The 27,746-nt window shown below is 37.0% G+C and overlaps 2 protein-coding genes across 3 annotated transcripts in view; one reads left to right on the top strand and one right to left on the bottom strand.

Annotated features, from left to right (window-relative positions):
- LOC139114618 (caspase-3-like) overlaps positions 1-5,129 on the top strand; it is a 35,348-nt gene extending 30,219 nt beyond the window's left edge. The window contains exon 6 of the mRNA XM_070676436.1: positions 1,269-5,129. Within this exon, the coding sequence (XP_070532537.1) occupies positions 1,269-1,474 (206 nt within the window). The 3' untranslated portion in view covers positions 1,475-5,129. The remainder of the gene's footprint in view (positions 1-1,268) is intronic.
- Positions 5,130-7,191: 2,062 nt separating this feature from the next.
- Positions 7,192-21,103, bottom strand: LOC139114619 (transcription initiation factor IIB-like). Of its 2 annotated transcripts, none has more exons than XM_070676437.1 (9): positions 21,051-21,103; positions 20,092-20,205; positions 18,428-18,614; positions 16,009-16,095; positions 13,830-13,959; positions 13,244-13,353; positions 12,729-12,823; positions 12,058-12,134; positions 7,192-11,115 (listed from the first exon to the last, which is right to left on the bottom strand). In XM_070676437.1, the coding sequence occupies exons 1-9, from the start codon at positions 21,071-21,073 to the stop codon at positions 10,982-10,984; spliced, it is 957 nt and encodes a 318-aa protein (XP_070532538.1). In that variant the 5' UTR covers positions 21,074-21,103; the 3' UTR covers positions 7,192-10,981. The 2 variants fall into 2 exon arrangements, with proteins under 2 accessions (XP_070532538.1, XP_070532540.1); XM_070676439.1 differs by lacking the exon at positions 21,051-21,103 and adding an exon at positions 21,003-21,023.
- Between the last annotated feature and the right edge of the window lie 6,643 nt (positions 21,104-27,746).

Below are 27,746 nucleotides of genomic sequence, written 5' to 3'. Positions count from 1 at the left end.
CAATGAAAATCAGTACGACATCTTTGTGTCACTGAAAATGCAAAATAATGTCATGTTCTTTGCGATAGCATTAAGACAAAAGCTGAAAACAGATGTCAGTTTTTCAGGAGAAAAGATGGGTCAAAGCGTCATGGTGTCTGAGACAAAACATCCAGGCTGAGCTTTGTTTTGCTATGGCCAATTTCTAAAGCCATAAAGTCAACACAAAGCACATAGTAAAAACAACAGTATACTGTATCCAACCGAATATACATCAAACTATAATATATAATTTGACCGTACTACTGAACATTAAACACTAGACAACATTTACTGTGCAGCCACTTTCCCTGTATTTACTCTGATAAACGTCAGATCAGAGCAGTGATTGATGATGAATGAGGAATATTTCACTTCAGGACTGCAAAACACAAACTAATTGAACTGACAATCCTTTACACCGCTGATGTCAACTACATGTATTTTTTTATTGCTGATGTATACAGAGTTGAAGCTTAAATCATGGAACTTTTTGCACTTGCTTCTTCATGAGAACGATCAGTGGGGAAACTGTAATGCCGATAGTTTGTGATTGATTGCCAATGTGTCCAACTTCTGAAAATTGAAAGGCTACGGCCCTCATTTGTATGTCAATAGCTGTGGAACATGGTAAATTCATTGAAATTTTCACTTGACTCCCTGTTCTTGTACTCATGGTATGTGTGACATAAAGTTGATACGCTATTATGAAACATAATGGGAAGGCCTTTGGCCATGCAGTGAAATTTTTTAGCACCTTTAAAAGGAGCAAGTTAGTGACAATTTGTTCCAATTGCGTAGATGCAGAGATCATCACCTTGATCAGTATCTATATTTTGTAAACCTTCTAGAATCATATTGGATGCTGATCATTTTTGCTGAGAGTGTTGTGGAGTGAATTCCCTTTTGCATTTTATCACTGACCAACTTCAAACCCTTCTGTTGAGATCCGTGATGGTTAGGTGGGAATGGAGCCGATTGTCAAATCCCCTTTTTGCTTCAAAGAATTTTACAAGTTCTACCAAGGCCATGGTGCACATGCCATACATTCCTCTTTATTCATTCTCATTTGATATTAAAAAAAGGATTACACAACCATATTGGCACTCTGTGTCTGTTCACCAGTTTCAAAAAGCCTCTGACATATAAACAGACAGTCATTTAATGTTTGATCTATCAGTTTTGATATGCAACTATTGATGTCATTATGGCATTTTTTCTTGATAATATCTTGTCCTCATTTGTTTTAGGAACTCGAGCTTGGAGAAACGATGAAGAGGGGTCTTGGTTCATCAAGCATCTTTGTGACACCATCAAAGAGAGGAGCAACCAGCTCCATCTTCTAGAGATCATGGCACTGGTCAATGGCCTGGTTGCTAAACGAGTCAGCAGTGAAGAAGGCGCAAAGCAGATGCCAGAACAGATCACAACACTCACAAAACTGTTTTTCCTTTAAATGGTATCATCATGTCATGACAGCATTAAAAACCCTTTTCCTGCCAGACAGTATCACTTCACCATCTATATGTACCAAGTCAGTAAAAAGCGGTATTGAGCCAAAACTATACATTATTTCACCCACTTTGGCTTGGTATTTTAGACATGTAGTAGCTTCAGTTCATAAAAATCATGTTTACAGTATTTGTGTTTTCAGGGGCCTTCACTTGTTCAATATTTGGAACATATTGTGCTCCACTTTTTATAACCATCTTGAACTGATGGTGAAATGTGAACTTGGCAGGAAAAGGGTATAAGAATGTAGGTAATATATGTACATGCATACATGACACATTTTTATTGCAGCAAGGGGCTGACTACCAAACTTTTATGTGTCAGGGATTTATAGTTTTCATTGATGAGGAAATTACAAGAATTGGTTGAATCATGCATTGAATTCTTGTAGAACCTGTTTCTAAGTAAACATAGATTATACTATTACCCTCTGTCTGTTGCGTAGGGAAGATATATGCCTATCACCAATACCATAGTATTTGGAATTGCAGAATCATGTCCGAAGTTTCCTCCTATACAAACAGTCGTTGCCCTATGGAGTAGCATTTGCCCAGATTAGATTTTACATAAGCAGGTTAAGTTTTTAAGCAGGTAAATTCAAAAATGAAAGAATTAATAATGAGTACCATCCAATGTGTCCATGACAAAGACAAGGTCAAATTTGTGCCCAAATAAGGTATATTTTTATATTAAACAGTTATTACTGAGCTGCTATGACAGATTTGTCTTCAAATTGCTTTGAGCCACCATTTTTCTACATTGTACTGTATTGAACTTTACTGTGTTGTGCTGAACTTATAATGCTTTCCTGTGCTGCGCCATATTTTTCTGTGTTTTGCTATTCTATACGATACTATACTGTAGTGTACTGTTTTGCTATTCTGTATGATACTATACTGAACTGTACTGTTTTGAATTGTAATGTAGTGCAGATGTACTGTGCTGATCTGTATTGTATTGTGTGTTGTGATGGCTATACTGTGCTGTTCTGTACATACTATACTGTACTATAATATACTGTCCTCTACCATAATGTACTGTACTGTACTGCACTGTACTGTACTGTACTGTACTGTACTGTACTGTACTGTACTGTACTGTAATGTACTGTAATGTACTGTACTGTACTGTAATGTACTGTAATGTAGTGTACTGTAGTGTACTGTACTGTACTGTACTGTACTGTACTGTACTGTAATGTAGTGTACTATACTGTAATGTACTGAACTGACTGTGCTAACTGATCTGTATTGTATTCTATATTGTGATGTGCTGTACTTTACTGTTCTGTACATTGGTGTGCTATCTATTATCTATGCTGTGTAGTATGATTTGCTTTACCTTGCTATGCCATCTTATGTGTATCAATTGCAAACTGAGTATAGGTGTCTACTCAGAATGTGGTATGTAGATGTACTGTATGGCGTTTGTAGAAGTAGTCATGTCTTCAAGAGGGTACTCCATAGCAATTTATCTTATCCTTTTTGGATGTGATGGACATTTCTTCAATTAACCAGCCCAGTTTAGTAGTATTTACAGTCTAGCTAAATGTCAAATTAAAGGGAAACAGTCGTCGGAACTGCCCCTGTGCGAGTTTCTTGTTTACTCATGCACGATATCTAGATGCACCTCATCATCACATAGCTGCAACATTTAAATTATACGATGTAGATTATGACAGACATGTTTTAACTTTCATCAATCACCATCATACCTAGAATACAGTGTTTACATTGGTTGTATGGGTCCCATACGACCTTTGAGCGCAGTTCCGCCGACTGTATCCCTCTAAGTCATAAGCCTAAACAGACACTTTTCAGTAATGTTGTGGTAAATATGTGGTATACATGTACCTCAAGTAACCGTTGGTCACATGAGTAACCTTCAACACTTCCATGTGTTCTAGCCATGAGGCAGTGCAAATAATCTGCTTTTGTGAAGAAAAGCCAAAGTTTGTAGGTGTCGCGGTCACCAAGTGCAATGTGTACCATTTTGAACTTGAAGTTCCACTGGAACTTATCAAGGTGAAAGTTCAATTTCAACCAATCCCTTGAAGGCTACTTCCTGGTGTCTTTGGTAAAATGAAGTGAACCAATTTATAATTGACTGAAAGATTTGATCTTTTTGTGGTAAACATGACAGTGCAGATTTCACCCATTCACCACCATGGTTTGGCCCAGACCCATTGTCATCAATGGTGATTGTGGACCTGTTTACAGGGAATTGGGGATGAACAGGTGAAACTTGCATAATTGAAGTTCAGATGAACTCAAAGATTCAATATCAGAGTTCTGATTAGAAACGTTCAAAGAATGTATAACCATCATGAAATTTGTCAGTCATGTAGATAAAATGGTGTAACCATCTGTTTAATTTTTTATCTGGTTTTGTATTTGTTTCTCTTTTGTTGATTTCAAGAAATCAAGTAAGAGGTTAAATATTTAATTTTAATGTTATTCATACCTTTCCAGAGACTTATCTTTCAAAAGTCTGCTTTACTGTGCCTTTCCCAAGTTAGTATATAAGCAAAGATATTGTTATAATAAGGCTTCCAGTTGAACTTACAACAACAGTCTATATCACACTGCTTTGCTGCTTCTTAAAGAAATCACCAAGCTTTCTTAAATTTTTCTAGTTCCTTATTAAACGTCCATGTTTCAGTAGGAATCCTGAACTGAGTTTGTAATTCAAGCCTCTACAGTGTATGAGCTGTTTTTTCTCTTTCTCTGTATAAGCTAGTATTTTTTTATTATAGTCAGGTCCAAGTTTACGTGTATGCTAGTGGCCCATAAAGCAATTATAGCGCTGCTAGGAGAAGGAATTTTCCTCAAAAGCCAGAACATTCATCGCAATACCTCTTGTGAAAACTGACCAAGGGAGTTTGAACATGTTTGATAACTTATGAATGTATGGTGCGGCGCAGTAAACATGTGCACCTTACTTGTTATTGACTCTCCAGAATGAGGTTAATCACAACTTGACAATCTTTAGAGAGCATCTTCTGGAAATTAGAAATGGTTGCAAAATGTTGGATTCTGATGGTTGTTTTTAAGAGTTTAAACCACAATCCTTTTTTTCATCAATTTTGCCATTTTAGCAATTGCAGGGTCAAATATCGTCTACCAGCATTAACATATGATGTTTACATCATGTTTCAAAAGACAATGTCCGTTTTATATGTTAGGATTTCACAGCATTTTTAGGCATTTTATACTGGTGCAACATCTTATTTATAGGAAAGAAAAAAGTCTGAAATTTTGTAGGAGTTATGTCCTCGGTGGTGTACTTACTATTTTGTTTTATTGAATGTTGATTCTTGGAATTTGTCATGAAATGATGTACCCCAAGTGTTATAGCATAGATGTCTGTCTGCCATATAGTAACTTTTTAATGAATATGTCAAATGCACCATCTTTTAAGAATAGAAATAAAACTATATCAGAGAGTAGTATATTAATATACATATACAAGAAAATACAAATTAAGGCTGTAGATTTTTAAGAAAAATACATGTAATAGGTGCAATGCTTCAAAAATTGCTGTCTCTGTAGATTCAGATTGGTGTTCAATAAACATAATGGTGATTCGGAACTCAAAAATTGTTGTGTATTTTTGTTCAGTGGTATGTGTTTAAAAGGGTCAAGAGCCGTAACTTTTGTGTTTTAATTATTTCTGTATAGTAACAAGTTTATGATTCTAATTCAGCTCCCTGTAGTATGTTGAAATACAAGAATATTAGCCTTGCCTGAACAATGCAATTATGTAAATTATTCAATGTGATTGTTGTCAAATGAATGTTAGAATTCATTTGTCTACAATGAAATGGCTCAACACCTGCAATTAATGTCCCATAGGACAACACATTAGCATTTAGTTAAATTTTCTTATTTTAGAACATTCAGTGGCACAAAAGTTGTTGACAAGTGTTAGATTAATGTCAGCATGAGTACTGATTTTCGTTTGTGCAAGTCCATTGAAATTTTCTTCTTGCAATGAGAATAGCGCCCCCAGTGGTGTTTTTGCAGAAATTCATAATGCGACCTTCACAGGCATTTTATACTCCCAATGCCGGGGCGAATTCTTTCACAACAGCTGCATTTTGATTCAAGCAATCCCAATTTTTACGTAAAATGCTTCAAATCCAAGCTCAAGCCAAAACAAGCATCACTGCTGGTATCAAAACTCAAAAGGTCAGCACTATTTTTTTTCAGAACTGAGTTTCATGGGTTACAAACCTGGAAGTGAATTACTTGTCTGGTACCAATATTGTGAAGCTAAAACTGATAAAAGTTCGTGATTTTCATACCAATGAAAGAACTGGAGAATCTGACGAAGTTTTTCCTGATATTTCCATTGCCAGACTTGCCTGAAGACTTACCCTGAATCATCTAAGCAACGGCACCAGTTTGCATCATCTTTGAAACAAGTCATATTTCAATGAAATCTTCTGTTCCCAGCACTCATAACATGATGCTTTTGCAATTGCTCAATGTATAATTCTCATTCAAGATATATTTTCACAGATGGCAAATTCTGCAAGTTCAAAAAATACATCCCGGTTCATGGCATTAGCTGTATATTTTTTGCAAATTTTGATTCAAAGTTCGAAAACGAAACTGTAGAAATACTCTATAAATGTATTTGCAAGAATTTTCGATATAAACACAATTATCTAAATGATAACACTATTGATTTGACAAAGTATAATTGAAACAGGAAATAATTGCAAACAGCCAAGCCATAATCCTATTTCCTGACTGAATCCAATATGTCTGCCATCAGGGCTTTGGTTATCCCAAATGTATTAACATTGATATCTGGTGTAATTTTTCACATTTCTATCACAGTTTCAAATAGTTTATGAAGAAATAGTAACTGCCAAAATTTGCTGTTTTTCAGATTTAAGATCCAGAGAGAATTGGTTCATTAATCAAACCGAGTAAGAAGGTTCCTATTATTATGCTATGCAGATAAGAAAGGACTGTGAAAGTGATCTAAATGTTATCATACTTGTGGAATTGGTTTGTAAAGTTGTTTCAAAATTTACTACAGGATTGGTAATTGTAGTTAAGTTGCCGCAAACAACAGACAGATGATAGTGTTGTTTCACAGTAGCCGTCCACTAATTGTTGATAGAGCAAAAAATGTCTGCTGGTAGGAACTGATTAGTGTCTGTGTGAGTAGGGTAAAGATTTTCTGACTTTCCATCCTGTACATTTCGACAGCTTTCTCACATACAGCTTCTGGCGTATATACACCTCTTTTCCTGTGGATCATGATGTTTTTTGCCAAAGAATTTCATACAATGCAAAGGCAACAAAAGTCTAATGACAACTAGACTCCGACTTAGCTGTGATACAATGTAACCCAGAGTAGCAGTATATAAGGAATGTACCAATATGAGTCTGTGTTATGTGAGGTGCACCGCAAAGTGTACTCCCTGGTGTGTGTGTTTATTATGGGTCCATAAAAGTTCTTTGATTTTCACCATAGTTACAAGTCAGTACTTCTGAGGCAAGTTTTAGAACAACTTTACAAAGCAATTACACAAATGTGATAACATTTAGATCAATTTCACTGTCCATTCTTATCTGCATAGCAGTGTAAGTCTGTGGCAGAGGATGATGTTGGAGCAAAAAAACATCATATTACAAAAGTATATTATTTTCCAGTCAATTTATTATAATAGCTGAAAAGATAGCACTCTCTCTTGTCAAGTACATGAAACTTGTCAACAACCAAAAGGTCATTTGCATAAGTTACGATATAGTCCCCTGTTCATGTCTAGTACTCACGCATAAAAATACTACTTCAGAAAAAAGTCAAAACCTTCGTAAGTTTTGGGCTAATATGAAGCATCTTGGAACCAGTTATTGGATTGGTTTTCTGAATCTTACCATTATGACAGAATAATACAAATAGATTAACCAAGTCACAGTGAAGAGTGACAGTTGACCAATCAGATATAACCTTCCGAGCACGCTGCACATCAGCATGAAGTTTTATCATTTGAATGCAAAATAGTACTATTTTTTGTATTTTCCATGTCCTGACATGTCAGTTTTTTTTACGTAGAGGTAGAAGTCTAGCCATGAAAGAACCAACTTTATATTACTATAATAGCTACAGAACTCCTGAAAAGATTAAATAATATACACAAGAACTTTAAACAATAGAACTGACAATGTCTGGGAAAAGAAGGTGAATACACTTTAAAGATACAGTACAAAGAAAATACCGGTACATAGAAACTTAAAAGATAATTTTTATTCTGTCAAAGATGGTACATGTATCTCAACACTTCACTATCAAGGTCATGTCCAGTGTTGGAGGACCGTAATGTGACAATTGTAGGAACAAATGCTACAGTATCTTGCCAAACCCAAGATGACTATAGTAACCTAACATGTTTCTAAATGGATACATTTCTGTTCTCAGGTTAAAATATTTGTCTAACATCATTCTTTGGAAACGGAGTTAGCTGAAAAACCCACGAAATTACAAAGTTTGCAAACAGAATCTTTAATTAGACTTTTGCGGCTCATTCTTGGGAATACGCCCTGACCTGTTGAGCCCATCACAGCAAAGCAAAGTCTGCCTAGTTTCACCATGCAATGTCAGACTGGCTATGCTACTCTTATCTGCCTGGACTGGACCAAAGAGGGCACATCGGTGTCTAGCACAGAACAGAGTTGTGTAGCAGGAACTAGGGGCTGTGAGAAAGTGAACACCTCACATATTACAGTAAAATCAGATATTGTTAATTACGAGGACACGGCACTACAAATCTATTAATTCCTAAATCTCCAAGTGGGTTACAGCCTACAGTTTCTGACTGACATGCTGGACCTCTTCAAAAGGAAATTGACAGGGCGTGTGTAAAAAGGGGTACACTTGGTTTCCAGTGTGCTGGATATCATTTGGTGGCTACACTTAATATTGCAGATTGTGGTTTTCGTGGTGACATCAACTGACTACAGGCAGTGAAAATTGTACATACTCAGTTTTAATACAAAATCTCCTTTGACTTTCAAATGGATGACTTGATCTCATCTTTTGTCATAATACAACATGTTACTGGCCAAATTTATACTACTGCCACACAGTATGTCAGGATGGCATCTACCTACTACAAACTGATTTCCATATAGGGTCAACATACGTGATTCGCATGGATAAACTTTAAAATGCCCTTTGGTAGTTTTTTGAAAATCAGCACACTCTCTGAAGATTGAAACAGGTTGTTTTTTCAAGCGATAAGGGTCCAAAGACCAGACAGACTATGTTAAGTATTGCAGTTTGCAGGCTATAGAGGAGGAATGTCACTTTCTATTTGTATGTTTAAAGCATAATGACTTGAGAGCTGTATACACTTTTTCCTATTGTGTCAGCCCTGCTGTCATGCATAAATTCAAGATACTTCTTTCAATTCTAAAAATCTCAAATTTAGAAAACTAAGTGAACATACAAATAAAAAACAACCAGCGGGGAATACAAGCACTTGCTATGAGGAATTGTAATATTTGAATGTTAGAGTTTTATCCCCTTTTGAGGTGGTTTATATCTATGATAAACATACCGTACATTGAAATGCAGGAGAGGGGTTACCATTGATTTTTTAGCAGACCTGCAGTACATCAAATGCTATTTTAGCTGGAGTTTTTCTACTGACTCTTGTTTACTTGTATAGCCAATTCTTTTTTTCTGGATGTAGTTCATGTATTTGACTAGTGATAAGCATTCTATTTATCTGTTTCAGTTTGTATATTTTGGCTGGAGGCCATAAGTACTGAACTGAATTGAATTACCAGGTCCATCATTAGAAGAATGTTTCATGGACAACTACACCTCTTTGAATTTGATTTTCACATACTCCCTGCTAAGGGATATCCCCTTTACTAAAATGATTTTCAAGTGCAAGAGGGCTTGAGGAAGTCTCAGCCTGTTAAAGACCAAGGACAGAAATACATACAGGAAACATTTTACCATGATATGGTTAAGTATTAAATAATTTATGGCAGCTGCTAGGTATGTAAGCAGTGACTTATCAGCAAGTAAAATACACTCTTTCATTCAAATACCTGCTTTTCCAGAAGAGAATAGTTTTCAGATTGTAAGAAAATAATTTTCAGACCTTAATGACTAGCAAGTAACCTTTAAACTGTTGGGAGTTTAGACTACATGTATGGTTAAAGGGTTTTTCTAATTCACAAAGCTATACCCCTAAAAAGTGTAATTTTGACGTAAAATGTTTAGAAATTGATAAAACCTGCATCAAAAAGAGACGGTATTATGTAGGTCGTACATTACATGCTGAGTGTAACCAGTGGAAATAAACATATTCAAGTGTAGGAATTGTGCATAAAGAGACAACACTCTGGCAGGTAACTTTGAAAAGTCGCCTACAGAGCACAATAGTACCTATGTCATGCATACTGTTTACCCAATACACATTGCTTGTGTTTTCCACAAATCAAAAAGATTGTGAAAATTATTTCCATATGTCTACCGGGCAAGTAAATGTAAACCTTCGCCTGGCAAGCTAAGATATCTACCTGCCCCGGGCAGTCTGGTAGGCACTTATTTCCAACTCAGCATGTTCCTGTTGAATGATGCTCCTATATTTTGATGGTGTATTTATGGCAAAAGTTTGATTTCAACATGAGCAGGGGTAGACAACAACAACACGACAACAACCAAGGTGGTCAACTACTGTATGGGGTTTCTTAGGGTTCGCTGTGGGAACAAGTTGTCAATTACGGGATTTTTCCCATCCATTGCTGGTTTTCAGTGGTCCACAGCGTGGTTTCCATTCCCCAACCCTATTTCACGCCCACCCCTGGTGAGGTTCCTACACTCTGATGTTGTATTCACGGCAAAAGTTTGATTTCAACGCTGATTACTGCTACCCCCGGTATTACTGATCACTGCGGCGAAATGTTTCATTCAAAATGTGGTGCATGGAACTTGACACAAATTTTCAGATTGTACGAGTCTGTGTAATTTTTCAGCACACACAAAGCAATATGTAGTGATACTATACTAGTTTCTATACTTTGTTTGTATGTAAACATTCATGAGACTAAATTCTAGTTAAAGCTTACAGAAGTGAAATCGGTTGGTTGAACTACAATGTTTATCATAAATTATGTAATTACTCTCCATTAACTAATTCTTCAGATAAGAAAACGTAATTGTTTGAGTAGAGTGTTCATACCTGTGGTAGGGTAACTTTCTAAGTTTTTAACTGTATTAACAAAATGTTTGTGTTTTCAAATGTTTTGAATGTTTGCAATGTTTTGAAGTGTTTCGAATGTTTGGATGTTTTCAAATGTTTTGAAATGTTTAAATATTTTGCCCTTCCACCACTTCTTTCAATACTGGACAAATTGTCTTTTCATAAATACATGGACAAAGCCAGAAAAGAACCATTCTCTCCTCGTTAAAATCTTCAAGGCTGTGGCAGTAGTGCAATTGGTGTGGCAAAATTGAATTCCTCTGGGAAGAGATCCGTTGCCTTAGGATATATAAGTCTGTAGGATTGGCGTATAGTGACGTCAGCCACGCCTGCAATGTCTCCAATCTCTGTGAGTGGACAGAAATAGTATAATTTAACTCACTGTAGCCAGGACTGAAGTGATATTTGTGTTCGGCACACACAAAAGGGTTTCTTTCTTAGGAGTATTTTCAGGTTCTGATCTAGAAACGATAAGATGTCTCCTTTAGGTTTTCGGGAAGGGCAAAGATGGCATAGATTTAGTAAACACACTGTCATATTCCAACAATGTGCAAAAAAAATTGTTGTTGATAAATGACAAATTTACTATGGTGTGATTGGATCTAATGTTGTAGCTGGAGGGAAGTGGTATTGAATGATCAGTTTTGTAGCTCACTACAATGTTGGGAGGGTGGTTGGGGGGTTGTTGATATGTAAATACTGCCTACATGTATTTTCACTGATGGTGTTTCCTTTGTCTTGATACAGAAATTTTAGAATTATCAGTTTGTACTACTATTTGTTGAGACTTTTACCTTTATTTGATGTCCTGTAATTACACATCAACTCATACATCCAGCTTGTAACCTTAACACAGTAACTTTGCTACATCTGCCACAAAGGCTGTCATGAGAAACTCTGGCTTTAGTTCTCTGTGAGTTCTTTTTAATATAATACTTTCAAGATTTTTTATTTCTTCCTGGCTAAGTACCAAGTAGAACAACATAATTTGAGCAAGCCAGAAATGGCATTTTAGAATTTTACCATATTTGATAATTCTGACATTCTGGAAAAAATTGACAACACTCTAGCTTTTGTTCAATTCTGCTTTGATAGAAATTTTAAGCTAGAGGGTGAACCTTGTCACAAACTACTGGCCTCTTTGCTGGAACGGCTGCAAGGCTTTCACACAGCATTGTGGCATGGAAATAAAGCTCTGGTTCACCAGAATGAGGGGGAACTGCCCATGATGAAGCAAACCAAAGGCAAGCTAGACAAGTTTGGTGACTGATCAAACTGCAGTGTCTTACCTTTCTGAGATCTTTTTTCTTCTGATGCTTGGGAAGCCAGATATATTGCCGCAGCAGCCACTGAGATCGGACTTCGTCTGTAAGTACATTACGTCAATGAAATGTTAGAATGACTTTAGAGACAGAGATATTAAATATCTGAACTCTGTCTTTATTGGTCACATAATCAATTTTTACTAGTTTCATAGAATTCTCTCACGCCTGAAGGCTGCACATCCTTATGGAAAACGGAACTTCTCAATCTGGTGCAATCTGACAAATGATCCAGTGACGACAGATTTGATGAATGAGTTATCTTAAGTGCAGTACCTGGCGTTTAACAGTGAGTTTCTGTCTCCTGATATCTTTGTCATGTTCAAGGTCATTTCAACCATTTACATTCATCTCATAAAATCCTGACACCATTAGGTAATTGTTTTGTATTTTTTTGTTTTCTTCACTGGGAGACAGATGGAGACAGATTTCCCTTGATACACAAGATTTTACTGAATTCAATGTTTTTGCAAGAGACTGGGTAAGTGCTACAGGTTAGTGGCATGAATGGTTTGATCTTTACTATTATACTGTCATGAACTTAACTGATCCCTCTGAAACAATACAATCAACATCCTGATCTGAAGACATACTCTGAGTCCATGTGAGAATCACAAGTAATACACATGTACACATACCCTGGTACTAGATCCATTTCAACTGCTTTCCTGGCAATGTGTGTGGCTGCTCTCTGGACTTGTGCTGGCAATGCAAGGTTGGAACAGAATCGCGACTGAAAATTTACAAATAAATCGTCAGTACTGTACATGTACATTTAATGTACGCATATAACCGGAGACATCCTAGCTAACATTAGCCTTAAAAATAATCATTTGACATGCACAGATGTTTCTAAACCATAAATAACCTTATGTAATCATGTGATGATTAGTCTGCTAGGTCACGCAGATGTAACATATTGTCAACATGCATATTCAGTATTTATGCCCGGGTTAGGAAACAACCGTAACATTTCTGCTAACCCCTTGTACGATCGTTTGGCAAACCAAAATGGGAACTGTAATCCAAGGAGTAAGGGAAGAACCCTGCTTGCATTCATTACCTTGCTGATCTTACCACAATTACTGATAATTATGCCTGAGTGAAAATGAAAAAAGCTTACTTAGTAAGAGTTCTGAAAAATGAAACTAACCATGAAATCTCCTGACGTTATGAGATCTACACTGGTTTCTAAGGCCTTAAGGATTTCTTTGAAGCACCTTCCAATTTCTTTCTTGCTAACCCTTGATATTGCACATATTTCTGAAAGAGAATGACACACAGTCAGCTGAACTTGAAGATATATAATATGTATGTAGCAAGTGCATTTCACATGTCAAGATGTAGCATTGCCCCTCACTACTGTATATTTCATGTGAGATTTATAAGGTAAATTGTACATTTCAAAACGTGAAAGTGAGTATACAATGCCACGAAAAAAGTCCCTGTAAATGATATACTCCCCGCTCAGTAACTCATGTATAACTGTATGTAAATGACCTTCCTTTGTACATCCACCTTAGCATATCATTCTGGTGACTGCTTTGGATAATGTCAGTCGAAGCAAACTGTATTAGATTTGGAAAATTGGAATACGAAATAGATTGTGGAGAGGAGCAACAAGAGAGAGCATAAAATTTATTGCTTTTGAGTCAAGCAAGATTATTAGGATTATGCATTCATCAACTGGGAATGATACCTACATTGGAACCAAAGTGAACAGAAATATAGACACCAACCTTTGAATGTTCTGGGTACACCCTCTTGTCTGCATGCTATGTACAGACACGCAGCTGCGATTGCATCATTGCTTCGGCCTCTCAACGTCCTCTGTTCATGTACTTGTTTAAAAAGTGTATTGGTCCGATCCTGATAGAATGAATGATTGCACACAAAATTGATTACACAAAGATGCAAAAGCGACAAGTTGTATAGAAAATGTGATGATATCATTTACTTATTAATTCTAGTCTGGACTAAAATTTACATTACCAACGATAGCATCTGAAACATGTAAAGACTGTTGAAAAGTTAAAATTTCAAAAGACATTTAGAGTAGAACTTGAAACTGTAAGAACAGAACCTTATTACTGGAAAACAGTTCAAAAGTTATGGCCAATGGAGATATAAGGAAGAGCTATGTAATGTACAACCCTATGACATGTGACATGAAAATTTGTTTATGAATCCTTTCATCCTATCTAAACTTATAATATTTTTGCATTATATATTTAAAATTTCCTGTGAGTTATACCCATGATAATTTGACTGTTAGACACTGGATGTCAACAAGTTTTTATTTTAACACTGTAACTTGTTCTGTAATATATATATACACTGTATGACGTCAGCAGAGAATTCTCTAGGAATTCATTATATTTTTATATTACTATAAAATCTACCTATATGCCATCAAGTAGACCTGAAGATCTGTTTCTAAGTGGCACTCCCTGTATGCAAGGAAACACATGTACAAAGAGCCCTGGACTTTCTAGTGGCTCTCAACTTTCACTCAGCATATGAGAATTATTGAGGTGTTGTTTTGACTTATCTGGCAAATTTTCACACCATGGACCACCTAAATACAAATTCTTGACAATGGGCAATGGCGGCCATTTTGAATTTCATGTGTCAGTCAATATTGGGTAATGTGTTTCTCTTGTATAATTTTCCATGATGAACCCTGTTTTATTCTTGATTTTGAAATGAAATGATTAAGATTACTTATGGGCTGTTGAAGCAAAAGTTTAAGGGTTCAAATTTCGAGGTGTTGACTACCTTAACCCTTTTCTTGCCAAGTTCATATGTTAAACACAGTTGTAACTTTTTATGGCATAGTTAAGCACAACATGTCCCCATATGGTGCATTTAACAAAGTACTGAACATTTGTAGCCCCTGAAAACAGATACTTTAAACATGACTAAAACTGCTATACCAGACCAAGCCACGTGGATGAAAATACATGATTTTGACTCAATGCTGCATTTTCCTGTCTTGACAGAGAGGAAAATGATACATTTTGGCTAAGAAAGGGGATCAGACTGACCAATGAATAGTAAGAACCTGGGTTTTGCTTCATCAGTTTATAGGTACAGTTTTCATTGTACAGGACTGACAGGTGATACAAATACTTGTGACTGTTTCAACGATTATTTTAGCATTCATGGTATCTGAAAAACTATCTGTTCATTAATTCAATGCAGAACGTTCCTGAGGACAGCATTTCAAGCCAATATGATTTCTAACTGTTTGATGGCATTTATACTTTACACCAGGCAATGAAGTTCACTTTTCACTGTTTTGTTTGTTTTATGAAATTTTACTGTCATTCCTTTCCCCTGGAATCCACATGGTAAATGGCAGATATTTTAAACTTCAAATAACTGTTAATTTGAGGCAACTTGCTTCTGTAATCAAAAATTACACAAGCTGACCCCTCATTTTCATTCTTAATTATGATTAGGAAAGACTATAAAGTTTTGACTTTCCTTTGGCAAATATGTATGGCATATGGCAATTAACTTTCATCCTGCATGCCAACCACTTGACATGTTATGGGAATATTGCACATTACATGCTGTAAACTACTGTCTGTAAGCATTGGCACACATGATGACTCATTGTGAACAGATGGTATTGTGTTGAAATTAAGGTTATTTAACCTGTTCAACCCTCAATTCCCGGTAAACAGGTCCATAATCACCATTGACAACAATGGATTTAGGCCAAACCATTGTGGTGAAAGGGTTACACAAGGGTAACCTACACTGCTTGCTGACTCAACAGACAGTTTCCTCACCGTCAGTCACATAAAGTATACTCGTGTAAGCTTGTGAACAAAGCAAACCCCTTCCAGTTACTTTACTGTCAGAGGATTACCCAGGATACTGCAGAAAATTACAGATCCAAATACTTACCACAATAGTCTTTGGTAAATTTATTCTGTCTGCCATCTGGGCAATTTCTCGGAATGCATTTATTAAAGCTCTGTCGGAACTATTCATCTGTAATAAATGAGCCAGGTATGAAATATTACTGGAGAATACTCATGCATTGTTTTTGCTTGGCTGCAATTTGTCTGAATTAAAGTTTGCCCTTCAAAAATTACAAAATGGGCAAAACTTGTACTCCATTACTGTGGTTTTACGACTTATCCGGACACCAAACTTGCTAATTACCCAGCAACTTCGCTGACGATATTGAGACTTTGATCAGTAATTACCAAAGCACTTCGGTAATTCACCTCAAACTTGATACTTGATCTGGCTGCATGAGTGCTCCATGGGGTACACAATGTGTATACAAAGTAACTGATAAGTATCATACTAGTGCCATAAACTAATTTGTGACCAGGGGTTGGCATTCCACTGAACAGCATTCCTCGGTAAAACCAACATATGTACATGTGTGCTGTTCACCCGTGTTACATGTAAAACTCAACTACATGAAAAACTCAACTACGGAGAGGTTAGGAGAGTATAATGGGTCGTTAGAGTTTGTTAAATTACTTTTCAGAGCAGAAAAACTATTACTAACGTTAAAACAAGCTGACATTGGAATTCCTGTTACAGCATTGTGAGGAAAATCCTCTATTATCCAGTTTATTTATAATCCTATGACCCTCCGTCTCCGTCACTTAAAATAGAATATTCCCACTCCACGCATCCGCCATTGGTTTTCCTCCTCTAAAACCTGCAGTTTCATTCATTTGAAGCAATTATCCTTTCATCTGTGAAGAGTTTTTACCGGTGACTATTACAACTTTCACTGCCAGTTGTTGTTTTCATAAGACGCATACCATTTGATACTGAGTACACTGAGTTGCTTTTACGTTCAGGCAATGCAGATGCCACTTCACAGTTCACACTGTGCTGTTGATCGGCAAAGTAAAAGATGTCTTTGTTTCACTTTTTTTATTTCAAGATATGATTCATGTGAAAATTTTACCAAATGTCACTGATGGGATTGTGTTTTCAATTTCATTTGATGCAGGGATATGAAATACTGTGTCAGTTTAGCTCGGAATCATTGCTGAGTTTTGCTGCCTTTTGGCAACGGTTGTCTATCAGCATAAATGTGATCGAGGAATGCCCGTTCATGAAGATAGAGAGATTGAAAATCTTTTCTGTATTCTAGCTTCCTTTACAATTTCTTCAAGTGTAAGTCGATTTAGGAGAGAGATTGAAAGTTTGAGTGGTGTTCAATAATTGTGCCTAAATCAGCACGAATTGAGCAGAGAAAGTATTTAAGTAGGACTGTTCAATCAGGCATGATGTCCATTGAAGTTACAGAAATCTTTTTGGTGCAGTGGGCAGGTTTACTGCAATGCAAGTTGTATTTGTCCTGTGCCATTTTCATCACTTTGTTCAGCAATTTTTTATGGGTACACTGTTGAAAACTTTGAGTGCAAACTCATGTCTCAAATTGGTTTATGCTATCACTGTATGCACTGAGATGTCGGCGTCTGTGTTTACACTTTGCCACCCATGGAGTTACTGCAGCCAGATCAAGTATCAAGTTTGAGGTGAATTACCAAAGTGCTTTGGTAATTACTGATCAAAGTCTCAATATCATCAGCGAAGTTGCTGGGTAATTAGCAAGTTTGGTGTCCGGATAAGTCGTAAAACCACAGTAAAATAACCTGTGGTCCATAATGATGTGCTGTTATTTCTACTGCTACTTCTCTTTCACAAAAGATCAAATAATCAACATTCTTTCAAATCCACATGTTCACCCGACATCAAATGCATATCACAGTTTCCAAACTTACCTATGTTGTCAAGTTTATATTTGGAACTTCTAGACAAGACCAGACCCGGGCTTGTCACATGCAGCGTGTGAAATCTATTTCTATGATACTTACTGAAAATACTTTTGTATTACACCTATCATGTCTACTTTCTCAGTTACATAATCCAGATAAAAAACCTAATCCTCTTTTTCCTGAGAGGATGGAGTTTTTAACTGCCAGGTCAAATTGATCTGAATGAAAGCACCTCGAGTATTCAATAAGTTCAACTGTAGTTTAACCTGCCCATTCCTAATTCCCTGTAAACAGCTCTGCAGTCACTACTGATAACAATGGGTTCGGATAAAACCATGATGATGAACGGGTTAATCCTTCTGCAGCACATTTTAAATTGATCTGTCATAGTTCAATATCTCTCAGTACTCAGAATGTAGATCTTCACCTTTGAAATGTACAAATTGCAGTACTGTATATTGTGTTTCACTTGAATTAATAAAAGTTTTGGAGGTGTCATGAGCCAAATGAGATTCAATCAGCTTAAGAGAAAAGGCTATATGTTGGTATGAAGAACAGAGTTAAGCACTTACCGTACGTTTGTTGTGGTATTTGGCTGAACCATCTTCATTGAAACCACCAGCACCCGTTGGCTTGCCTATGATAGTAGATAGGTTACTACCGGAGAGTAGGGAGTTCTCTGCTTCACCAACACGCGATGGATCTTTCTGTGCTTTCTCATTGCTAAATGTACGCCATTCAGAACCTACGTCAATCACCCTGGAAGAGGAAACAATTCAGTGCGACAACCTGTAAAGGGATTTCCAGTTTTTAAAACCCTTTTTCAGGTCATTTTTCAAAACCAGCATAAAAGTCCCGGTACCCCGAAAATGAATGTGACATGCACTGCAATGACACAGACTATTATTTTTAGTCAAACTTGAAGTCATGTAATCACCTTCTGTATACCTCTTTCAGAAACTCAGTGAAAATCACCGTTTATGTATGTTTTTTAAGGTTCTTCCTAGTCATATGGTACAGTCTCTTACAATATGGTGCTAATGTTATAATCGAGTGAGAATTATGAATTGAAAATAATAACCAAATAATATTGTTTAATGTTGATCACAACAATGTATGGGAACTATTGCAGCTGGGAGTCCTATTAGACACTTTTGGAAAGATAAAGGATTTTGGTTTTCTCAACAGTTACTTCATAAATTTTGAAAATTACACCAATGTGCTCCCTGACTTAACCCTTTCAGCACCATGGTTTGAACCAATCCCATTGTTTTCTACGATAAAGTTGGATCTCTAGACTGGGAAATGGGGGTGAAACGGTTAAGGCCAATTTCTTGTTATATAAGATTGAACTGAATGTCAGATATATCATCTTTCATATCACCAGTTAGCTTTGCCATGTCTGTCAAGGGACATTCATCAATCATGATGGATTGTAGGGACATTTTCCAGTCGTGGAGAGAGGGGAGGAGAAAACACTTCAACAGAAAAGTCTATAGCACTTTTAGGTACTCAATATACATGTACAAAAGTAGTGGCTAAATTTCAAGGGACAATACTGTCTTGGACATTATTGTACAGTTTTTCCTGAGGTTTGGGTACATTGCTTATTGTATTACCAAGAGAGAATTATGAAAATGTCTGGGGAGCCCCGGTAACATTTACCTAGGTACCACCGCTACCAACTGTTTTTTGTGGCAGTTTTGTATTAGTTTAGACATTACCGGTACTGGTAAATGCTGGTCAAAACCTTCAAACCCGGTGAAAGAGTGGCTGACAAAATACACTTTCAGTTCAACCTTGCTCAGAAAACAGAAAGTGAGGATAAACTTCTTATATCTACCATGGCAGAAACAACCTATTAGTTATGACTGCTTGAAAAAATTGCAAACCTTAACATCTAAAATAGTGGCTTTGCCCCATAAACTAAAGACTGGTATAAACATGCAAACTAGCACAAAATGTACCTTCAAAAAGTTAAACCTGGGATTCAAATGGACCATGGTACAAACATAAACATGTGCACAAACACACACAGAAATATGTGAATTTCCATAAGTGTGTGTACGAATGGGTTTGTTTGTACCGCCATCAAGAAAACATCCTGTTTATTCTGGAGTAGACCCATTCACTGTAGTTCTTTCATGAAAGAGTGGCCAAACATGAAATTGCTGTTGCTGCCTTTGGATGGTCTACATGTACATCTTAGCAAAATCCACATCTGCAGACTGCTTACCTGTCTCCAACAACTAATCCACATTCTGAGCATATCATATCACCTGCATGGTAGTCTTCCACTAGATGGGCGCCTGGATGGGCTGGACAGGTTATTTTCATTAAACTGTCATTTCTATCATGCAAAAACAATAACAAATAAATCATGATCTGGAATAAACAACCCTTTGTCCTCTACAGTTGGATGTGATTATTAAAGTTTAGGTTACCATAATAGTAATTTTATTTCCTCCCAGCAAAAATCTGGTGTAATAATGAGGCATGTTAAAGTAAATGATTTTTGTGATTCCTAGAGGTTGATTTGATTTGAGTGGTCCAGTACATTATCTGAAATAGTGCTGACAAGGCTGTTTTGAACACATCCTGTTTGTTGATGACTGTGTGAAAAAACCCTTTGCCTATCTCGGTCGCACACAACAATCTTAAAATTACCATATCAATTGAATGGCATCCCCGTCACAAAATATACTTTCATGAGCCAGTGTTGCGTATATAGTGAAATGAAAGAGAAGAACTATATTGGTTAGAATTCTTGGAAGGAAGAAGTTGGTTTTTGATGACGTCATATTTTTCTCTTACTGTCTTTATCTTTAACTCGTTTTATTCGTTTTCCATTTCACTGACATTCATCAAAAGCATTTGATGATTACTGTAGAGTTGTCAGATGGACAGTACATAGTATAGTTCTGTAACCACGGACATATAGTGAGACCGAGCGTACATGTTCACTCCGTTTACAGTCAATGTACAGCCACCATTTGTTACTTCGCTGAAGTGAAGTCATCATCAGAAAGTGAACACGTGAAATCAGCCGTATAACACTAACGGAAAACGAACAGTTCACTTGCTTGGCTGTTACAGTACTGTGGAATATTACTTCACCGATCAGGGCTAAAGCAGTGTGAAATTCACCTCAAAAGTCCACTAGAACGGCAATGTCGCGGACAAAGACCTTCTTACCTGCTGCCTGAAGTGGACGCCATGTTAGTTATGACTAGTACCCTTAACTTAGTCATTATTATACACGATAAGGACGTTGTATGATATTCTGTAATTTCTAGCTTATTCCGGCTAATACACGGTAATAACAGCTTAGTTTTTTAAATTTATTGCCAAACTTGTTTGAAAGAAAGAAAAGAACGGCAGATTGATGATCTTCAAACCTGTGTGGCCTGCGTCGGAATGAGGGCGCTGTGACGTCGTCTGCTGTTCGAGCATCGCGGCAAAGCATTTTCTAATTTCGCTGCTTCTGTCAATGGACGCAATCACATGATCCTCAGACTGTATAAAGAAAAAAAATAAACAAAAACAAAAAAACATACATATATACATACATACACACATACACACATACATACATATACATACATACATACATACATACATACATACACATACATAGGCCCTACATACATACATACATACATATACATACATACATGTACATACGTACATACAAAAAGAATACAAATTACAAACAGACAAAGAATGTAAGACAAAGACAAATGATGGATACAAGTCAAACAGCAGACTGAACACAAATAAATAACAAAAGCAAGCAAACAGCAGAATGATGAGACTTCCAGTAAACGTATATATATTGACAACAGAGACTGATCAAATGTGAGACTTGCACCAGAGTTATGTATGTATAATCGCTTTGTTATGACCATTCCACAGCAAGGTGAAACAACAAATGTCTCATGGAAGTCTCACATTTAATCAGTCTGTTGGCGGTTTATTTGTTTGTTTGTTTTATTATTTATTTTCATTCCGCTGCTTGTTTGCAGTTATTGTTTACTTTTGTCTACTCTATATTCTTCATTGTTCGTTCGTAGGCTTATTTTTTATGTATGTATGTAGGCCTGCATGTAGGCCTATGTCTGTAAGCTTATGTATGTGTGTATGTAGGCCCTATGTATGTATGTATGTATGTATGTATGTATGTATGTATGTATGTATGTATGTATGTATGTATGTATGTATGTATGTATGTATGTATGTATGTATGTATGTATGTATGTATGTATGTATGTATGTATGTATGTATGTATGTATGTATGTATGTATGTATGTATGTATGTATGTATGTATGTATGTATGTATGTATGTATGTATGTATGTATGTATTTATGTATGTATGTATGTATGTATGTATGTATGTATGTATGTATGTATGTATGTATGTATGTATGTATGTATGTATGTATGTATGTATGTATGTATGTATGTATGTATGTATGTATGTATGTATGTATGTATGTATGTATGTTTGTTTGTTTGTTTGTTTGTTTTCTGTTCAGTCTGAGGATCATGTGATTGCGTCCATTGACAGAAGCAGGGAAATTAAAATGCCTTGCCGCGATGCTCGAAGTATGATATACACTGACTTAAATTTGTACAGTTCATTCTGCGACATGATTGTGTCAAAATGTGTGATGTTGGTTTGACTTGGGTGTTTTGCCTATAGGCCTATAGGGCCCTACACGAGATTATGGTTTCGAAAGTGAGTCAGAAAAATCTAACAACTTAGTCCGATTATTGAACCACTCCTTTTGAAAGTGGGGATTTGGCTGAGCGGTTCTGTTTTTGTTTCTCCGCCAGGTGACTGGATACCGTAGCTAGTGCATTTGAACCCGATGGAAGGCACCGTATATTGACAAACGCGTGATCAAGTGCATTGATTACTTGAAGTTCATAATGGGAAAAAGTCGTGATCAGGTTCTCCCGAAAACACGACATCAACACTGTTGTAAGGATTGTAGTAGAATAGATAATGATCAAAATTAGGTCCAGGGTCCATACCTAGTACATAAGCTTACGAGTCGAAATATGTCATTAATCTGATGAGGAAATCATATCTTGGCCTTATTACACCTGTAGAAATGGGCACGACTGGTAGCTGCTTTCTGCTTTTGTCTTAACCTGGCAAAATAGTCGTAAAAATGCTAAACAGATCACTCCATCACATTGAACAGTCAAAGCTGTCAGATATTGAAAATGTTGTCAGCCAGTCACTGTAAAGTAGGCCTATTGCTTATTTTGTTAAAATTCGGATGAGCTGTTGGGACTTAGGAGACATTACAGGCACTTCCTGACGAATGCAAAAGAACATTGATTTTGTAACGATGACAATTTTTATCCCTGACATCAGTTGGTATACTTTAAATTGATGATGGCAGCCGTCAGTTATAGCTTTGATCAGTGATAAATAGTTTGACAAGTTATTTAGAACAGACACATTATCGTTGTCATATAGGAATAATTCCTAATGACGTAATGGTTCTACATATATTCATTGGGGTGATATCGACCTACGAAAATAAATATTTCGGGAATTAGGCGAACGCGTACGACAGTGGTTAATTAGTACTCTGTTACCACAAATAGATGTAATTACTGAAACAGTCACTGTATAAAATTCACTTGCCAAGGGATGGATGTCGCCACAAGCTGCAGTGAAGTACAAAACCACAAAATTTGTCCCAACTTCTATCGCCAATTCCAGCGCGCAATGCTATATCTAGTAACAAACCTTACAGCGATCGGCGCTGGATCTTACGCTGTCTTTCGCTTCCGTCGGTAAATATACTTGCGAATTCAAAAGTCGTTAAACTATAATTGCTTATACGTGAAAAGAATACGAAATTCCAATTTGGCCAATATTATGACCAATTTTGTCTACCTGGTAAACTCTACTAAGAAATTAGGACTCCGGCAAGTTCATTCCTTGGGATCTAGTAGTGTTATAGAAAGAATGTTTAGTAAATCATTTCCTATCGTCAATTTTCTCAATATTTCTGAGACTTGAAGGTATAAGTTTTAGTCATTCACTTTCGAGGTCTGTACTACCCTATTCTAAGGAGTTGTGTGACTGTAAAAGCCTTCCGACTGTATAAGGGCGGCAATGTTTTAATGACGGTTATTGTGAAATGATAAAAATTGCTTGTATGGTACGGCGAAGACTTTGCATCATTGCGATGCAATGATTAACCCATTTGTGTATACAGTTGGAAGAAAGAAAAACGATTTCAGTTAACTTAACGTTCTAAAAGAACACTTAAATATGTATGAGTAAAATTTACCGAGTGGTGCACCATCTCAGGACACGTAAACAAAATATCCAGTTGGATTAAACGATGAGGTTAAGGGATGTGCTCGGTCTTCTGAAGGAAATACTTCGGGTTCACTGTGGCGATAAAAGACTAAAGACGAATGCAAAGCAAAGACGAAGAAGACGAGCTAATCCCTACATCTGATTTTGATCAGATTGACAGAATACCGTAAGCCTATTAAACATTTCACTATAGAAACTCATTTATTCTAGTATAAACAAGAATGGGATATGCACCTTACAGTTCACCAATACACACCGTTCACCAGCATCATTTCACTGAGAGTCACTGTTCTCTTTTTTCTTTCCCATTGAAAAATAAGTAAACGAATCTAAACGATGCTTGCAAGTATGCTTGACTAATTCAATATGTTATTCAAATTTCATACATTCACAATAGTAGCAATCAACACATATACATCTGTAGTCTAAATATAATCCATATCGTAAATTATGTGATTACGTCATGTTATTTGCTCCATTTCTCCTTTCACAGTAGCATGCTCTTCTCATTTCAGATGATACGGTGTTTCTGGGCTAGGGTTTGCATTTCGACTCCCTTAATTAAGCCATATATCACTTGTATGTTTATGGCCTTAATCATTAAATCGTCATACCTTCGGGGTGCAATTGATTCACTCTCTCCTCCCTCTTTATCAATCCCCTCTGTCTCTGTGGCTCTCTGTCTGATTTTTATTTCCTGATTACGGCCTGTACCATAGATATGATATAATGAAGTAGATTACAATTATTTTGAATCATTTTCCATATTTTAGTGATTCATAGATAAAATGCCCTGCACAAGGACCATACACTTTTGAAATCAGTGCCTGTCATTCGTAGATTGAACATAATGCCCTGATTTTGACTTTGATTGGCTTGAGAAACCTTATCCCCGTCGAATACACACTGCAGAACACATGGAATACACTCATCCACCCATCAGTCCGGACTGGGCGAATTCAGGCTTCAGGATTCTTCTTGAGGTTTAACGGAAAAATACTACAGTAACGCCATCTACAACAGTTGTAATGAAACTTTACTCTGAACAAGGAAAAGACCATGGAACAATACACTTATCTGTCTAGTCTTAGACTGTCTGGCATGGAGCTCCTCAGCACTTTTACGCCGTGGATCCGAAGTTGAATAATTTCACTTTGGTCATGGAGATCCTTTAAGTCGCAAGATGGGTAACACTCAGAATATTGATATAAAACATAACTTTACCTTCATTTGTTACAAACAACTTAGTATCCGAGGAAATAAGATAAAAAATAACACAAACAGTTATAATAGATAAGAAAGGATTATAATGAATTTGTTTAAAAAAATAAGAAAAACCAAATACATTGCTTAAAAAAAACTAAAGTTACAAATGACTACATCGTACAAATCAAACGCCATATAACAACTACAGAAGATTAAAATATAAAACAGGGATCCATGAGGACCATTTTGTTTTTGTGTGTCTGCGTGTGAGCATGCGCGTAACGTCCGGAGAGGCTATGGCTATGGAATCACAAGGTGTCAAATATTGCGGTACTATAATGTAAGGGCCCCGTCACACCTTTACGATTTAGCCAGCGTATGCCGAGGTAACAAAATTTCACTAAAACGTTGGCTAAGGATGTATTTTTGAATTTTTGCGCATACATAGCGTATTCATAACGTACTCATAGATTAAAAATACGTTTTGGGTACGCTAAACAATTATCTTGACGCATTTTGACTTATGGGTAACCATAAACCCTCGAGAAAAACGTTTTTCTCGAGGGTCTATGGAGTAACTTACAAGTAACGTGTGTGAATGTGTGTCAACGAGCGCATAACCTACCTACAACTTACTAGTATGACCCGTGTGTGAGGACGTATGAGCCTGGCATACGTCGAAATACCAGCGTGCTTCAGCGTGCTCTTAACTTATACAAAACTTACCATCGTATTCGCCATTGTTTTTCATACGTTGGCACACGCTGGCTAAATCTTCAAGATGTGTCAGGGCCATTACTGAAGTGCTACCCTATACCTCTTTGTAGGAAAACAAATGACAATCACACCGATAAGGGTTAGACTCGATTTGTATCTATTCCCTTATATATTTATCGTTAGCAGCTCATGCTAGTTGTTGAGTGATAGATTATAGGGAAACGATCGTCGGAACTGCGCCTCTACGAGTTTCTTGTTTACAAACAATGTATTTCGTGCACGATATCTAGATGCACCTCGTCATCATAGCTGCAACATTTAAATTATTCTATGCAGATTGTGACAGACATGTTTTAACTTTCACCAATCACCATCGTACCTTGGATATAGTATTTACATTGGTCGTATGGGTCCCATGCGACCTTTGAGCGCAGTTCCGACGACTGTATCCCTTTAAAACAACTGCAGGACCATAGCTTTTGCAGAGGGAGGACTAATAATTCCAGCAAACGGTTTCTCATCGTTGTACGCGTAGTCTTTGTAGAAAATTTCACCGATGTCCTTATAACCCCCCTTTAGGAGGCACCGTGGCCCAGTGGTTAGGGTAACGGATTCACTGTCAGAGGGTGGTGAGTTCGAGACCCGGTTCAAGACCCGGTTCAAGACCCGGTAGGTCCAGAGTAACGGACTCACTGTCGGAGGATGGTGAGTTCGAGACTCCAGCACGGTGTTGTGCCCTTGAGCAAGGCACTTTACTCCTCAGTGCTCCATTGGGGGTTAGTGGGTTATTTACCTCATCCTGTAATTGGGCTAACGCCTGTTGGATGATGGACTGAATAAATAAAAAATAATAAATAAATAAATAATAATAACCCAACTTCTTGTACAATTTCTGACTATCTGCAGCAGTTGCAATGGCGAGGATAAATTTGATACCTTTCTTCTCGGCAAGTTGTCGGTTCATGTCGGCAATTGTCGTACCAATACACGACCTTTATGATTGGGAAGGACGCCGATTCTGAAAATCTTCAAGATTCTACAGTCGGGATTATTAAGCAAGTTTGGGCTTTGCAAGAAACATCGTTCAAGTTGCGAGTTTCAAGGGGCGTATGGCGCGTAATACTTCCGTAGTACGTCAGGCATTAGACGGAGCTCATCTAATGTTTTGGGGTCCCTTCCTGTCACGATTTTTCCCACAGCAGCTCCTGTAACTTTATTCAACTTCCCGTCGACGGCAACCACCGACACCCCATCTTTCACAGACTCACGACAGGCCAGTTGATTAAATACACGTTCTGCTTCGTATGGCGGTTTTATGACCGAACTTAGCTTATTTTATAAATGCAGCGCCACACAGAAAGAGAATTTAATTTCTGCTGAACCGATGCAGTGCGCTATTTTGTTGAGGACAAGGATAAAAAGCACGCGACATTTGCTATTGTTGTTGAAGCGACGTAGAAATTAGACTAAAGCGACCCTGTTGATTTGGCGAGTTCTCAATCAACGAACGAAGTTGACAAAATGTTGGCGACTTCTTCGACCTGATCCTCTGTTAACACTGTGCAATCTCAGGATTGGCATTCGGTGCAGACATTTTGAAACTCTTATTCCCCCAA

This window comes from Ptychodera flava, chromosome 16, assembly GCF_041260155.1.
Source record: "Ptychodera flava strain L36383 chromosome 16, AS_Pfla_20210202, whole genome shotgun sequence".
Classification (NCBI taxonomy): Eukaryota; Metazoa; Hemichordata; class Enteropneusta; family Ptychoderidae; genus Ptychodera; species Ptychodera flava.
Note: the sequence above shows the minus strand (reverse complement) of the source record. Positions and strands in the feature narration are given on the sequence as shown.

Coding starts and splice junctions, on each gene's coding strand:
- LOC139114619 (XM_070676437.1), bottom strand. CDS start 21,073: ATGGCGTCCACTTCAGGCAGCAG. Junction 13,960..16,008: donor ATTTACCAAAGACTATTGTG/GTAAGTATTTGG, acceptor TCATTCTATCAG/GATCGGACCAATACACTTTT. Junction 13,354..13,829: donor TGTACCCAGAACATTCAAAG/GTTGGTGTCTAT, acceptor ATTCTCTTTCAG/AAATATGTGCAATATCAAGG.